The sequence below is a fragment of the Macadamia integrifolia genome, chromosome 10 (assembly GCF_013358625.1).
Source record: "Macadamia integrifolia cultivar HAES 741 chromosome 10, SCU_Mint_v3, whole genome shotgun sequence".
NCBI classification, from domain to species: domain Eukaryota; kingdom Viridiplantae; phylum Streptophyta; class Magnoliopsida; order Proteales; family Proteaceae; genus Macadamia; species Macadamia integrifolia.
Genome location: NC_056566.1, coordinates 24,568,336 through 24,584,725, shown reverse-complemented (window position 1 = coordinate 24,584,725; position 16,390 = coordinate 24,568,336). Strand labels below are relative to the sequence as shown.

The window sequence follows — 16,390 nt, the reverse complement described above, 5'->3', positions numbered from 1 at the left end:
CATTTGTCTCTTAAACTCTCACTTATCCAACAGATCGTGTCATCGTCTCAGTCATTAGATGAATGAGAGATAAATGGTGGAAGTTGCAGAGAATCTTTTTCCGTGACCGGCTTTTGAAAACAGAAACAGAGGTAGGATTCAGGGAGAAAGTTGGACTTTTGTCGGATCCTTTGCCCACTCAACTTGGTCGATCATTAATGTACATAATTTAAATTGAGATTACCAGAACCCAATCAAACCTGAGAAAACCTAAGCCCAGCTGCAGTCTGCAGGCCTATTTTGCTTGGGTTGGGCAAGGGCTCACAAATACCAAGCCTAAGGTTAGGTTGGGTTGGGTTGGGTTGGGATTTGGTGGGCTTGACTTCCTAGACCTCTGGTTGGGCTCATGCGACCTCTCTAGTCAACCCAATTTACCTTGTCCTATAGCTAGTTACAAATTACAGCCAAAATATTGTCAAATATTCTCCCAAATTTTCTTCATGAGGGTAATTGTCAACATATTTTACCTCAGGGGTGGCCTGATGCTTTGGACATATGGAGGATTCATTATAAGGCTATGTTTGTTAATTAAGAGAAGAAAAGAAAAGAAAAAAAAATTTCAAAAAATTTTGAATTTGAGAAGAGAGTTAGGCACATAAAAAATTATTATGTAATTACTTTTTTTTGGTTTTATTATGTCTTTTGTATTATTTTATTTTCTTTTCTTTTTTATCAAACATAGCCCAGACTTTGTTTCAGTATAAATAATCAAAAAAACAAATTTTATTGTATCATTTGTTTTCTAATTTGAAAACTTTTATAAAGATTTTTCTTTAAAGAGACTATCCATTTTTTGGAAAAATCTATGATAATTCATAACTCGGATTTGTTCATTAACTTTTACCTATTTGTGTTTAATAAGAAACAAAAAAAATGAGCCCAATGTTAAAACCATCAACACTACTCCTTGACTAGAGTTTTAATTGGTTCAAATGTGAAGGACAAAAATCAAAATTGAGACCAATTAATAAAAGATTAAAGTTAAATAGTTTTTATCAGTTTTAATTTCAATTTTTTTGGTGATACGAGTTAACAGTTTTGGACCCAATTAGGAATGAATATATATTTTTTTTATCGAAGAAGAAAGAAATTTGATGCTACTAGACAAGAACCACGACATCAAGACACAAATTATGACTTAAAGAGATAAAAACAATTTAATATAACTTACGTGTAAATCCACTTTAGAACACTAGACAATGTGTATAAAACACTAAAAATTAGCCCATTTTCTTCTTCATTTTAGTATGTATAATCGGTTAAATAGCATACCGGTTTTAATTATTTTTAATCTATTTAAACTGGCAATTTAAACGGTTTCACTTCTTTGAACCAAAATCAAACCAAAACGATTGGTAAATACTTTATTGGATGTTGGGCGAGTGACGTAGTGTGGAAAAACCTTTGCCTCAACCAACAGCGAATAGACAGCTGCCACATATACTTGACGTCACTATCTAAAACGGAATTATCTATTAGAATTACCCACCACCATAAACTGAAATTAAAAAAAAAAAAAAGGTGTTAAGCAAAGGAAGAAAGAGAAGTAAAGCAAAATAAATAAATGGTAACTGTGAATCGTACGGCTCTTTCTCTCTCTAAAGTCCAAATTACAGGCACAGTTCTTTCGATTTTCTAATTGGGTCTATGTGTTCTTAAAATCTTTTCCCTTGCTTCTTGTTGTTAATCTAATGTAACTTGCATTTAATGTCCTTCCTCGTTGTCGTCATCAGATATTGCGTCTTCATGATTTCTTTTGCTCTTATTAGAAGTAAACAGCAGGTTTGTATTGTTAATTCGTTAATTTGATTAGTTTTTCTTTTCTTATTCAAAGTAAATTGTTCTTGTCGATAGTCTCTTTTCGTCTTTGTTCTGTTCTTTTCAAAGTAAAAAAGCAGGATCAACATCACGAGATTTTTTTTGGCTTTCCCAGATCTTGGTTTTTGAATTGCATTCATTTGTTTGGTTGCGTGAACCTCTGATTCTATTTCTGGGTTTGATTTGGGGAATGATGGCCAATATTGGGTAGAAATTGAATGTGAGGATTTTGCCCCTTAGCTTTCGATTTGGTGAGAAGTTTTCTGAAACTGAGATTTGGGTACCAAAAACTTCTAGCTTTCTGCATTATGGGATTGATTGCGGTTATTTGTTCTTATTAGAGTCTCTTTTTCTCTCAACACTAATATCTCTCCTGAATTTTTGAAGGTTCTCTGTGACCCTGGTTGAAACAGGAGCAGTTTTATCTCCAAATTGAGGAAGGGAAAGGGATTGATTTTTTTACCTAAATCCCCTTTGTGAGGCCTGTATGAAACTTGTTTGAGTTAGCTGGTTCTCTCCGTTTTATTGTTGAAGATGCAAGTCAAGTAATGAGCAGAGAAATCCCATTTCTTACCAAAGCCTATTCTCCATTTCCAGTTGCTGGACGGATCAAACCAGGGTTGAAGAAACAAAAACTCTTACAGTGTTCCTTTTGTAAGCACAATCACTTCTCGTCCTAGATCTTTCTGAGGGCTGTAAATCCAATTTTTTGCTGGAAACCTAGGTCTCAGTTTTTCGGGTTCAAACCCATTTGATCACTGTTGTTTCTATTTTCTCCAGATTTCTTTGTTTGCTTTGAGAAGTAGTTTCTGGCTAATTCACCATCGTGTGTTGCCCAAGTTTTTTTTTTTCCCTGAAAAATGGATATCATTAATGAAGCTAAAGTTGATCAATTTTTCATCGGTCCTTCCACTATTATTGGTAGGACAATTGCTTTTAGAGTTTTGTTTTGCAAGTCGTTGTCACATGTAAGGCTGCAGATCTTCCATGTTCTGTGGAATATTGCTAGTCAATTGAGGGGCTCTGTGATGCCCGTGATCTCCTGGTTCCATCCCCGAAACCCACAAGGAATATTAGCAATGATCACAGTAATGGCTTTCTTGTTGAATAGATATACAAATGTAAAACTGCGAGCTGAATTGGCTTATCGGAGGAAATTTTGGAGGAATATGATGAGAACTGCTTTGACATATGAGGAATGGGCTCATGCAGCTAAGATGCTTGATAAGGAGACCCCAAAGATGAATGAATCAGACTTTTATGATGAGGAACTGGTGAGGAATAAACTCCAAGAACTTCGGCACCGTCGCCAGGAAGGCTCTCTCAAAGATATAATCTTCTGTATGCGTGCAGATCTAATTAGAAATCTAGGTAATATGTGCAACCCTGAGCTTCACAAGGGTAGGCTTCAGGTTCCCAAGCTCATAAAGGAGTACATCGGTGAAGTTTCCACTCAGTTGAGAATGGTTTGTGACTCAAATTATGAGGAGCTGCTCTTAGAAGAGAAGTTAGCATTCATGCATGAAACAAGACATGCCTTTGGGAGGACCGCGTTGCTCTTGAGTGGTGGTGCATCTCTGGGTTCTTTTCATGTGGGTGTGGTTAAGACATTGGTGGAGCACAAGCTTTTGCCTCGGATAGTTGCAGGTTCTAGCGTAGGCTCCATCATGTGTGCTGTTGTTGCCACAAGGTCTTGGCCTGAACTTCAAAGTTTCTTTGAGGATTCTTGGCATTCATTACAGTTCTTCGATCAGATGGGTGGGATTTTTACAGTTGTGAAGAGAATTATGACACAAGGAGCTGTTCATGATATAAGGCAGTTGCAGATGTTATTGAGACATCTCACAAGTAACCTAACCTTCCAAGAGGCTTACGACATGACTGGCCGTATTCTGGGGATTACAGTTTGCTCCCCTAGGAGGCATGAGCCCCCAAGGTGCCTTAACTACTTGACATCACCTCATGTTGTTATATGGAGTGCAGTGACTGCTTCTTGTGCTTTCCCTGGCTTGTTTGAGGCTCAAGAACTGATGGCAAAGGATAGAAGTGGTGAAATTGTTCCTTATCACCCTCCATTTCACTTGAGTCCTGAAGAAGGTTCTAGTGCACACACCCGCAGGTGGAGAGATGGTAGCTTGGAAAGTGATTTACCTATGATGCAGCTGAAGGAGCTCTTCAATGTCAATCATTTCATTGTCAGTCAGGCAAATCCTCACATCTCACCATTTCTGAGGCTCAAGGAGCTTCTGAGAGCTTATGGAGGCAACTTTGCTGCCAAGGTATGTGCGTGACTAATTCTGATATTCCATAGTCTTTCCCTTAAATTTATCTGAGCCTTGTTACTCAAATCAGAACAAAATATAGAATCCTCTTGAATGTGATTCTGCATCTTTTCTTTCTTCTTCTCTTTTTATCTGATAAATATTTATAGGGCATTCATGTTGGGAGTATTCTTTACACATGGGTTGCATGATGTATTTATATTGGTGATGTTGAATGGCTCTATCATAAATCTATACATGCATGGAGAACACCATATGTTTGATCCTGAGGATACTGTAAAAAGATACAAATTCCCATCAATTCCAATACTAGGCCACACATTGACCAATTTTTCAGTAAAAATTAAAGCCTTGTCTGTTTTGCAATTTGCATGTCACTTCTGCTTTACATGTAAAATGTTAGATGCTTACTTTTCTATCATACTCACTGACTCCTAGAATGGTATCAGCTGAGCTTAATTGGTCCTACGCACCTGTGAATCAGGACTTTTTACTGCACGTTTTCATCCTTTTGTTCAAAAACAACTCCAAACTCAGCCTTATCCCAACAGAATTGAAAGCAAAACAAAATAGGGAAATCTTCATCTTTTTGTTCAAGTGTGGGCATTAATTCATCAATTTTCATACAGCTTGCTCAACTTACGGAGATGGAGGTGAAGCATAGATTCAACCAGGTACTGGAACTTGGTTTTCCACTTGGGGGGCTTGCCAAGCTGTTTGCTCAAGATTGGGAGGGTGATGTCACCGTTGTGATGCCAGCGACCCTTGCTCAGGTAGATACTAGATCATTCCCTCATACAAAATTTAGTGGCATTTTTCTGAACTGCTGCAGTATTTGATTGATTCAAAACTATTCTTTGCCGTGTTAATAAGCTCTTTTGATTCAATTTTCGTATTCTGTATCAGTACTCAAAAATCATTCAGAACCCATCTTACGTGGAGCTTCAAAAGGCTGCGAACCAGGGCAGGAGGTGCACTTGGGAGAAGCTTTCTGCCATAAAGGCTAATTGTGGCATTGAACTTGCATTGGATGAATGTGTAGCAATTCTCAACCACATGCGTAGGCTCAAAAGGAGTGCTGAGAGGGCTGCTGCTTCCCATGGATTAAGCAGTACAGGCAAGTTTAATGCTTCTAAAAGGATTCCCTCATGGAACCGCATTGCACGAGATAATTCAACAGGGTCCCTTGAAGAAGATACCCTTTCAGATGTTATGTTCCATACAGGTGGGAGTGCAGGTCAGAACTTCCATGTCCAGAGGAGCTTACATGATGGTAGCGATAGTGAATCAGACTGTGTGGACCTCAATTCTTGGACAAGATCTGGTGGACCCTTGATGAGGACAACTTCAGCAAATAAGTTCACTGACTTTATCCAAAATCTGGATATTGATGCCGAATTGAGCAAGTCATGGACAAGGGAAGAAGATGTCAAAGGTTGGGTGGTTAATCACAACTCCATTGTGGTTCAGACTGCAGACAGGGATCCATATTATCACAGTTCAAGGGGAACAACACCAGATGGAAGCTCAGAGAGCACAGAATTCGGCCAACAGGATGTCAACAATCATAGACTTCCAACCACTTCTAGTATCATGCTCGGTGAAGGAGACTTATTGCAACCTGAAAGTATACATAACGGGATTGTATTCAATGTCGTGAAGAAGGACGGACTAGCTCCTCTTGCACATGGGGCTAATGGTTCCGAATATTTCCACTCTTCATCTGAGAGTCCAGTAGAGTGTGTGCAAGATGAATGTATGAATGAAAGCACAGAATCCGAATGTCATGACAATGATGAGACCGTCTATAGCTGCCATACTGATATGGTTTTGCCTCATTCTGAGGATCCTTCAGTCTCGGATGAAGGTAAACGTGAAGTTTTGGGCAGCTGAGAATTGATGGATTTCATTCATGTAATTTGGTTTTCTGTTTCTGTGAGTAGTAAAATTTGGGAACTGACATCCCCTTGGGCCAAAGATTAGCTAATCCACATGCAAAGTTTAAATTCGAAGCTGACAACGCAAAGTTTAGGTACTGTATATAAAGTTACTGTATTCAGGAAACTGCTTAATACTTGCAAACTAATACTACTGCCCTGTATTGTGCTTTGTTGTAATTTTATCATTCTTAGTTCATTTTCTCTTCATTTTTTTTTTCTAAAGAGAAGACGATGCAGACTATTTTGCTGCACTTAAAATCTAGGTTTAGATAACTTCAAAGCCAAATTTTTGTTACATATTTGGAAGCTTGTTTAACCAGATTAAATATGGGAAAAGCCTCTTTAGATTAAAATATTAAGTCCTATTTGCAAGCACTCCTAATTCAATGAACTAGTTCAAAACCATCCATTAGAGAAGATGATATGGGCACACAAGGCTCTAATAGTTTTGCCCTTATGAATTCTCAAATCTTCACCATTTGTGGCAACATACAAAGATAAATACATCAATTTCATGCATGGGAAGGAGGAAAATGAAAATGAATAGCCACCAAATAGAAAAGAAGAAAGCTATTCAACCATTTCATCCCCCCCAAAAGAAAAGGCTATTTAACAAAGATCAGTGGCAATGAATTCTCCTCGTGTGTCCCAAGGGCGAGTTTCAAAAGACTTCCCAATGACGCTTCGCTTTGCATTTACACTCCCATCTTCACAGCGATATTCTGGAAAATGATCCAAAAATGTTTTGCTTCCAAGTGTATTAACTCCATTGAAGAGGAAGCTCCTCACAAGGTCCTATGGATAAAACACAATATAGTTCAAAATAATACAAGACTTCTCAATAATCTGTGAGTACTGAAAATGTTTTCTCCTCCAATGGTGTTACCTCTGCAAGGGTCTCTCCAATCAACTTCTTTAGAATTTTATGACCTGGATCCTGGTATCAGAACATAAATCAGAGAGAAAGAGAGAGAGAGAGAGAGAGAGATTAATAACAGCTTTGTAAAAGCCTGTCCACATCTACCAAATTTTTACATTTGGATTCCATTTTTCTAAAATATAATCCAGATATGCTTCAGATGCAACCATAACATCTACAAACCTTCTGAATTTGGACCTGCTCACAATTATTGTTTCTTTTATCCATTGGAGCCAAGATCAGTGAAGATTTTGTCAACATTAAGCAAGCAATGTCTACAACAACAAAAGCATAGCTGAGTGAAGTTGATTGAAGATGTAGTAGATGACAAGGACAAAAGAAGCACCTTCTCAGCTCTCCAAGTCAGATATTTATGCTGTGCTTCGCGATTACAAATAATCTGAGAAGCATCTGTCTCCTCTGTTGCTTGGTCCATCAGTTCAAGCCACGCCTGCGAATGTCCAGTAAATACATCAAAACCCCAAAAGGAATTTAGTTTTCAGCAAGTCATCCACTTGAAGTGAATAAGAAAGTAAACAACTAAAGATCAGCTGATATTTGTCATAAAATATTCACCCAATTTATCAGCCAGCAAATAATTGACCAGACCTCAAACTATTTGAAATCTGACTGTAGAGATGCTCCAAAAATTTGTACCTTGTAATAGTCCATGAATGCAGAATACAAAATATCATGCTTGTACTGGCTTGAGGTAAACTTCGTCCATATTACAATTGGTGAGAAAAATCTCAAAGACTCGGCTGTAAGCTTGCCTCCCCAAGGTAAAACCTGCATAAATTGTGTGTTAAGGCTCCATACAATGACTTTGAGAAAGGTTATAACTGAGTGTAATTATCCTCAATATGTTAAGGCACCAGCTTGTCGAACATTTTTCTCACCTCGGTGTACTTGGCAGCAATGGGCATCAGCCTTTCATAATACTTCTGCTTGTAGTCACCATGATATATGACATCATACAAAGGATTAAGGTCCCTAAAAATGATCAATTAAGGCTAAGTTACGAACTCTTTGCAAGCCCTAATAATTCAGGGGGTGGAAATTGTCCCAAATGACAAGGATATTCAAATGGGTGTTGGATATCAAAAGAGATTCACTAGCAGTCACTACATGTAGCTTGACTTATGCAGGGAATATTAAGTTGAACAGTGAGTAGCATATGTATGAATGTGTCTGAAACATAGATAGTCAATTATTAGATTATCAGCATGTCAATTATTATTTTCCCCCAAGAAATGTTATATGATAAAACTAAATAAAGAAGAAGAAAATCTTCAAAACGACAGACCCCCGAAAAAGGACCAAGGTCATATCTTACTAGTTCACATGGAAAGCAAATTATCTATCATAAGGGGAAGGGGTACTGGTGCTGATCTAGATTTGGAAAAGTTGCAGTAATAAAATATACCAGTTAGATGTTTAATTGTTTACCATCGTCTAAACTTTCAGTTTCATCGGTGAACAAGATGGAAACATAACAGAGAGATTTACTTCAGCCTGGGAAAGATGGATAAAAGAAATTCCATTTCAGGCATTGTTTTGTGGCCTGCCCTTTGAAAGGGGAAGAGTGTTTGCCATTGCATTGTAAGAGAAATTGATGCAGAATTCTTTGGGCAATGGATTGGAGGATTTGTTGGGAAGAGAAGTGCTAACAGAGACAGGCAGGTATGGTAAAATGTGGAGAAGCGCACAACAGCCGATGGAACACTAGAGTATTATTATTGCATGGCTGTGGGTTTTAAAGGAATATGTAAATATTAAAGAACCATTTGAAAGAGATAACAAGCATGGTGGGGAATGTATCAATGAAAGCAGACTACAGTTTTGAGAAAAAACAAGAAGGGATTTTATGGGGCAACAGAAAGGCTATTGGAAGGAGCCTAGTACCATCAATTATTTGTTGGGAAGGAGCCATTTGTCATTGCCTTTTTTCTTTCTTTTTTTTTCAAAAGAAGGGGGGAGGGCACAGGGAGTTGTGTATACCTTTATAAGTGTAGCGCTTAGATTATTTAGTTGAATAAATATTATCTTTTCCTTTTCTTTTAAAAAAAGGGAAAGTTCGGAAAGGGTACCAAATGAAGACATCAACTCATTTGGTAATGTCAATGAATTGATTTATGGATAAAGCATTGGTTTTATGCATAAAGTAACACTTGGTCCTATTTGAGGCACTCAAGATTGAGTGAGCAGGATAGCTGAAGTTGATTAATTGACGATTTCAAAGCTTGAAATTTTAAGCACAAGAGTTCCAACTTCAAGGAATCATTTCAAATTACAAAGACATTTCCTGATCAAAATATCATCCTTGTAAACATCTGATAATCAGTTTCAATATGGTTATGAAAATTGGAGCAAAGAGAAACAATAACTCACAAGACTATTATGTTCATGCTAGAAGCAGTGAAAAAGTTGGCACAGAATATAGGCAGATCAAATTCTGGTTCTGGTAAAGCAGCAAAATCCATAACCTGCAGAATAAATTAATGAAAAGTAGAACTCAGGAACAAGGGAAGAAAAAAATAATAAATAATTAAGACTCTGATCAACTAATGAGAGATTCATAATTTAAGTATGAAAGCTTAATGAGAGATATTGCAGCTCAAACTAATTTAGCCCCAGAAGCTAAAACAGGTTGTGTTAGGAAAAGGAACAGGAAAAGGGCTTGATTAACAAAAAAATTCATCAATTTGACTTTTCTGTGAAATTTTTTGAAGATAATATGAAAGAGGACCAAAAGCTACAGAAAGAACAACCCAAGGTCAACAAGGAATGCAGCTTATCCACTACTTTGGGCATAAGAAACCACAGTTAGGACAGTTCACATTACTACAGGACTTAGGCTCCAATTTTTCAACCAAAACATTTCCTCGAAACCAATTTGTAATATAAAAACTATTTTTATATTTCTGCGGCTTTTTTTTTTTTTTGGTCCTAAAGGAAAGAAGCATATATTGGCATGGTTGACGAAAAGAATCCAACCATATAGTGTGCTCCATAGGTAGCAACTATGTGATTTAGCAAGATACCATTTCGTTTCTTGTGCAGAATAACTAGGAGAGACAAAGTGAAAAATGAATGGGTAGAGATGATTTGGGAGTTGCCCCGATTCTGAACAAGCTCCGGGAATGTCGTTTAAGGTGGTTTGGACATGTCCAACGGATGCCTTGGGATGCTCCAGTGCGGAGGTGTGATCAGATCCGGATGGATGGAGCTAAAAGGGCCAGGGGCAGACCTAAGATGACCATCGATGAGTTGGTAAAGAAAGACATGCAGAGGCTAGGCCTTGACTGCAATATGACTTCTAACAAAGCTGTTTGGAGAACAAAGCTCCGTGTCGCTGATCGTTTGTAGATGGGATCTCCCGGAGGTGTTGCTTTGCCTTTTCCTTTCTTTCCATCTTCTTACCTTTCTTTTTCATTTTCCCCACTCGTAGATCCATGTAGCCGACTCCATTTACTTGGGATAAGGCTGAGTTGTTGTTGTTGTTGTACCATTTCGTTTCTTGTAAAACAACATGAAAAAAATTAAATTGGAAGTTACAACAACAACGTCCAAAAAATTAAATTGGAAGTTGTTTTCCAAAATTTGCATTCCATTTCAGTAAAACGCTCTGTTTTTCACTCCTAGGCAATATTCTTTTGTTTTTAAGACAATTCTTGTAAAATATTTCTCATTGAAAAAACTGAGCCTTAAAGAAAGCTAAGAAAATGAAAACCTGCCCTCCTTCGTACATCCATTCATAGTCTCAGTCACTAGCTAGTTCTCACTAAGATCACCTCAAATGTCAGCACGAATAAATTTCAATAACATTAAATGAATAAAAATCTCTCTCTGCAAAAGAACGACTGAAGCACAGCCATTCCATTTGATTGCATTATATGGAATTATATGGAATGGATCAAAGAAGTGTTGGTTCCAAGGCCAACACCTTAAAATTCAAGAAATTAGTTCCATGAGCAAATTGATAAGAAAAGTGGTAAAAACACCATAGTTTTGGACACATCTTACAAATGTTCTTAAAATTTTGGTGTTGACTACAAGTCATTACAGAGATACATTGATGTAGATTAAAAAAAAAAAAAAATCTTCACGAAACTGTTGCAATATTTCAAGCAGTGGTTATCACTTGACTGCAAAGGACTGGAGATTCATAGTACAAAGGAACAACTGCCCAGTTATGCAGTTTCAAACCATGAAATTCTTAGGAGAAAGCCAATTATCCTAGAGTGCGTTCAATGAACAGTTCAATAAAAAAATTTAACAAATATTCTGTCTTTCCAAAATTTTGTACGACAAGAATAAACTGCTTGTCTGTTCTATAAGATCTAATCACCTGGTTGATCTCATCTTCAGAATATTGCATTCAAGTGTTTTTTCTTAGATTGTTTTCTAACAAGCAATTTTCATCCTAAAAATCGGCTCAAAATAAACAACAGTGTCCAAATGAGCGTAATATTTTGTCCTGGCTGGGGGTCTGTTTGCAGATATCTTGAAGATGCGATGTAAGGCAACCTTATACTACATACACTGTAACCAAATCAGAAAACAAAACTGTATGTGAGGGAGTGGACATAATAGGCTTTCAAGTTTTGATTAAAACCAGTTAAAAAAGATGCCAGCACTGATTCATCAATTGATTCATCAATGTCAGATTCGAAATGGCTTTGGAGTAATCAGAACATCATCCATTGCAACCTTTGTTTCACGGTTTTAACAGTGTTTGAACCATGATCAAGGAGGTATTGTGTCTAAAAAGACCAAAGTGAAACGAAGAACATGGGGATGGTCTTACGAGTAAATAGTTTACCAACAGAATTTATTAGTCAAAGAAGGGAAGAACCCTTCAATGCTATACAAGGCCAGGTCTCTCCGATCCCGTTGGGATGGAGAGATCTCCCACTCCTTGGATGGACACCCAGGGAAAACTATTACCTGCATTCCTTCACTCCCTTCGATGTTCAAACCACGGAGGAGCCTAATCTTGGGAGCTTGAAATGATAGCATCCGAAGCTCTGTCTGTCCGTCCATGGACTTTAGGGAACTGAAGTTCTCCTGATGAAGCAAAAATGATGTATAAGGAATAACAGAAGATCATAAAACCTCATGCAAACATCAATGGAGTTCTTATTTCTGATGTAATTTGTGATTTGATATCAATTGGTAGAGGACAAAGTAAAGATTCAAATAAGATCTAAAGTCAATTAACCAGTGGCAATGTGAGACATGCAACCAAAGTAGTTACTCAAAAAGCACACCACTATAAAATCTGTCAAAAGTATTTAGGTGATGGAATTCCAACCATGAAGATTTCAGAGTTTCTAAAATCATCCAATACAAGTGGAAAGTATATTGCTGAAAGACATGCAATTCAAAACTTACTATTGGCTAGGAAATGATAGAAAATTACAACCTATCTAACAGGGCACTTCATTTCCCAAAAAATTTCCTTGGCAGAATTTCCATATCCATCCTCAAGCACCAGGACACCGCTACTGTACATATCTATTTCATGATTTTGGAAGTCACCTCATCTTATGTCCCAAGGCAAATAACCTGTAGGCCTCCATCTTAGTTGTTCCATAGATAAGAACCAACAGCTTGTTCCCTTAAGATTAAACTGTCTCAATACAACCTGGAAGAATATTTCACACTTTATATAGATAACAAAGTCCAAATTCCCAGTCCATTTAGGGAAGGAGCCTCACAACCTAAGGTAAATAGAGGAAAACAAAACCAGTCAAACAGTACCATCCAAGGTATCAAGTATCAGTTTTGGTCAGCATATCAGAAGGGTGGTTTTAAGAAACATACTGGAGAGACACTAAGAGACACAAGATACCCTAAAGACGCACATGGCTAAGCTTAGGGTACATGCATGGTACTATTTTAAAGCATAATACTCCATAAATGAGTAGTAAGTCCAACCATAGGATGTTAGGTGGTTCGACCCACTATCTGTCATGTGGCAAATCAATTCGAGCCCAATGTACAAGTTGCCTCATGATACCCTGATACCTGTCAATTTTAAACTCAAGCAGAGTTGGCCATGTGGTGGTATAAAACTTTGAAGATACATTACATTTTGAAAAACAAATGGATGGCTATAAACACAATGGAAAGATGACAATATAGGGGTAGCAAATGATTAAGTTCTACTGTGAAAAATTGGCATGTAAGCAATATAAACTATGTCCTTCCAATTTAATGGTTCGATTTGCCAAATCATCCTTCCATGTACACATTAGGTGGCAGCGTATGGAAGCTGCCATGTGTGGACAGACCACAGAAAACCTCTATCCAACTACAAAAGAGGAAAGGAAGGGGGCAACATGCGGTTGAAGTAACTGCTTCTCCACCACCACTGCTGTCCCCACTACTACGGCGGCTCGACGTATTGACCTGCATCGACATGTCTCAGTTTGTATCAAGCAAGACGGGTCAATATATGCTGATACTAATATCTTTTTCCCTCCATGTACCGTATCTGATAGTCATGTATTGATGGGAACATGATACATATCGGACTGATACCCTACACCTTGCCATCATCCCAAAATAAATATAACTTTATTTTCCAGAACTTGGAGACTTGTTTCCCAAATAGTTTCAAGGGTTCCCTAATTACCTTTGAGGAAGGGGATTTAACAAAATGAAAACCAAGAAACAAGGCAGGATGAGCTGAATGGAAGCATCCAATATCGGACGACAAACCACTGAACAGACGGCATCCCAGAGTGTTCAACACTTCAACCCAGCAGGAAGTATAACATCAAACCCACTCCTTCAATCCCTAGACATACGATAGCAGCAAAGGAACATGCGGAAGCAATTTACTCCTTCCAACCCGTAACCTCCTCAAACTGGTCAGATATCAATCAGTAACACCTCCGTGCTACTTAACCCAACTAGACACCTATTTGCTTGTAAATTTACTTAACTGAATGGATATTCTATGATTCTAAACCTCTTAGTTTTCCCAATCTAATAGTGAACTATGCACTAATCTAACCATGAACCCATTTTGTATTCAACTTCGGAGTCAAAACCGAGGTGCCCAATTGAAATTACTAAAAGCTGAAGAAGCTTCTACCTTTTCACAAAGTATCATGTATTAATATAAATTAACCAAAGGAGAACCCATTGGACATCAAAAACCAAGTGAGGAAGTAAATGGTATTTCAAGCTAAGTTGATTGCTCTGTTTGGATGCAGAACTCATACAAAAAGTTTCATATTTTTTAAAAGAACACCAAAGCAGAAGCACATAAAGGAAAGAGCATAAGACCCAAATTCACCTGCAAAGGAGAGGAAATCAAATGGGTTCGACGTTGTGTTTCTTCCAAAGCGAAGCTAACGAATTTCTGGTAAGAAATAACAGCTACTTTCATTGAATGTCTTCGTCTGCTCATCAATGGAGCTCCTATTCTGAACTCAAAGCTGAGAAACTTCTGCAAGGAGGAATCCATTAAAGGGCTTTCTTTGAAACTGAACGCCATGGAAGTATGGAACCCTCTTTCTGAGGAGCTCGTTTAGTTCAAAAATCTCTGTTCGGGTTTTGCAGTGACACATGGCATGATGGCAGCCCAAAAACTGAAAGGGCTTTCCTGCCATTCATTGCTTTTGTGCGCGCTCTTTCCTTGGTGGGAATGCTAGGGCTTGAGGAGTCAACTGGTCTAGTAAGAAGGAAAAAAACTGTCAACTCAACTGGTCTGTCTGGATTGTTGCCACGTGATGCATTTTTTGTCAAGTTGGGCATCATAGACCAAGTATGGACACGATTTAGTAAAGTTTGGATTAGGTCTTCATTCAAAAATCATTCTCGCACGGTTTTAACACAGAATCTACTCACTGTAAAAACTTGTTAATAACGGTCGCTCCTGATCGAGCACCCTTGGGCTATGACCAAGCATTCTAAATGCCCAAATAATAATAGAATGCCCAAATAATAATCAATCTAGGCTTGACGATTGTTTATCGATCGAGCAATTTAGTTTCGGGCTTTAATCTGTCGGTTTTGATCAAATCTACCAATGCCATTTATTGGGAGAAAAAATCACTTCCTAATCACGTGGCCTTAACACCTAAACCCAGGTGGTGGAGAATGATATCCCCCACCCATTGTTGATGTCCAAGCGCTCCCCTTTATTGGCCTGTGTGTGATCAAGGAGCATTCTTTTACCCATATATATAAAAAGAGAGAATACTATCTGATCATGGGGCTTGTGCCAGCATGGAAGCCAATGTGAGCTTGCGGTCAGACATAAGAAGCCAATGTGAGCTTGCGGCCAGACATAAGAGTGCACAACCAAACACAGACATAAGAGTGCACAACCACGTGCTCATGTCCAAGAGGAAGCATAAAAAGGGGGATACCAAAACCAAACGGGCCATGGGGAGTAGAATGTGTGAAAAGTTTCGTTCCTTGATACTGTCGTCACATGTTTTACTCTTAATTCTTCCATCTCTGGCGGTCGCCTCTTTTCCAGTCATCCTCAATACTTTTTTTCATATTTCAATTCCAAAAAATATTCCAGAATGCATTATCGCATGGCTGTCGATTTCCTTAGGCATGACTGCATGAGTGAGAGAGGCAGAAAGGTGTCAATTCTAGGCTCAGTATGGCAAGTTTGATCGAGCTGGATCGTTTAAAGTCTGAACCGGTCTGACTCAATTAATAATTGTATCTGATTTTAACCTGACTTAATTATAATTGATCATTTTCAATGCAGCCCAACACGTTTAAAGCCTAAAGTTTATTTAGAGCCCATTTAAAGCCATTTAAGACATATTTAAACCAATTATTGATAACTCGATTAAAGATCAATACTTGACCAATTATTTATAAATAGAACCATACTTATGATATGAGGACCAATTATTCAAACGGATCTATCACGATGCAAGATCATAAAGTGGTGAAACCTAACCCGATCAATTGACACCTCTAGATGACTTATGAAGCCACAAATTAGTTGTCCCATATTGAATATTGCAAAATCAATGGCAATTAGGAATGCCCTTCTTTTGGCCCTTCAAAAAACGGTTACATCATATCATTGCTGAAGGAGATTCTAAATTAGTTATTGAATTGCTGAATGGTAACGAAAGCATGAAATGCAGTTCCCATTTTCCTTCAATCCTCTTTGTTCATATCCACAAAGAAGGGCAATTCAGTAGCTGATGCCCTTGCCTCTTTTGCCTCTTAACTTTCTAAGAACAGAAATATTTTCAAAAAAAAAAAAAAAAGGATTTTTATAGGAGAATATAACCTGTGTACCCGGACGGCCAGACATATCAGGGGGAGCATGGCTGGCCCTCCTTCATAAGAAACACTTCTCCACATTTTTGTTATTTCACCACTTGGGACTTTCCCTC

The 16,390-nt window shown here is 38.0% G+C and overlaps 2 protein-coding genes across 2 annotated transcripts; one reads left to right on the top strand and one right to left on the bottom strand.

Moving 5' to 3' along the window:
• The first annotated feature begins 1,611 nt into the window (after positions 1 to 1,611).
• LOC122091180 (triacylglycerol lipase SDP1-like) lies at positions 1,612 to 6,256 on the top strand. The gene is made up of 4 exons (XM_042661027.1): positions 1,612 to 1,821; positions 2,245 to 4,136; positions 4,769 to 4,912; positions 5,046 to 6,256. Exons 2-4 carry the CDS (start codon positions 2,718 to 2,720, stop codon positions 6,030 to 6,032), a joined length of 2,550 nt encoding a protein of 849 aa, XP_042516961.1. The 5' UTR covers positions 1,612 to 1,821; positions 2,245 to 2,717; the 3' UTR covers positions 6,033 to 6,256.
• A 205-nt stretch (positions 6,257 to 6,461) lies between these two features.
• Positions 6,462 to 14,698, bottom strand: LOC122091181 (phytochromobilin:ferredoxin oxidoreductase, chloroplastic). The gene is made up of 8 exons (XM_042661028.1): positions 14,311 to 14,698; positions 11,949 to 12,068; positions 9,390 to 9,484; positions 7,898 to 7,991; positions 7,656 to 7,787; positions 7,345 to 7,449; positions 6,966 to 7,016; positions 6,462 to 6,874 (listed from the first exon to the last, which is right to left on the bottom strand). The coding sequence occupies exons 1-8, from the start codon at positions 14,509 to 14,511 to the stop codon at positions 6,689 to 6,691; spliced, it is 984 nt and encodes a 327-aa protein (XP_042516962.1). The 5' UTR covers positions 14,512 to 14,698; the 3' UTR covers positions 6,462 to 6,688.
• Positions 14,699 to 16,390: the final 1,692 nt, after the last annotated feature.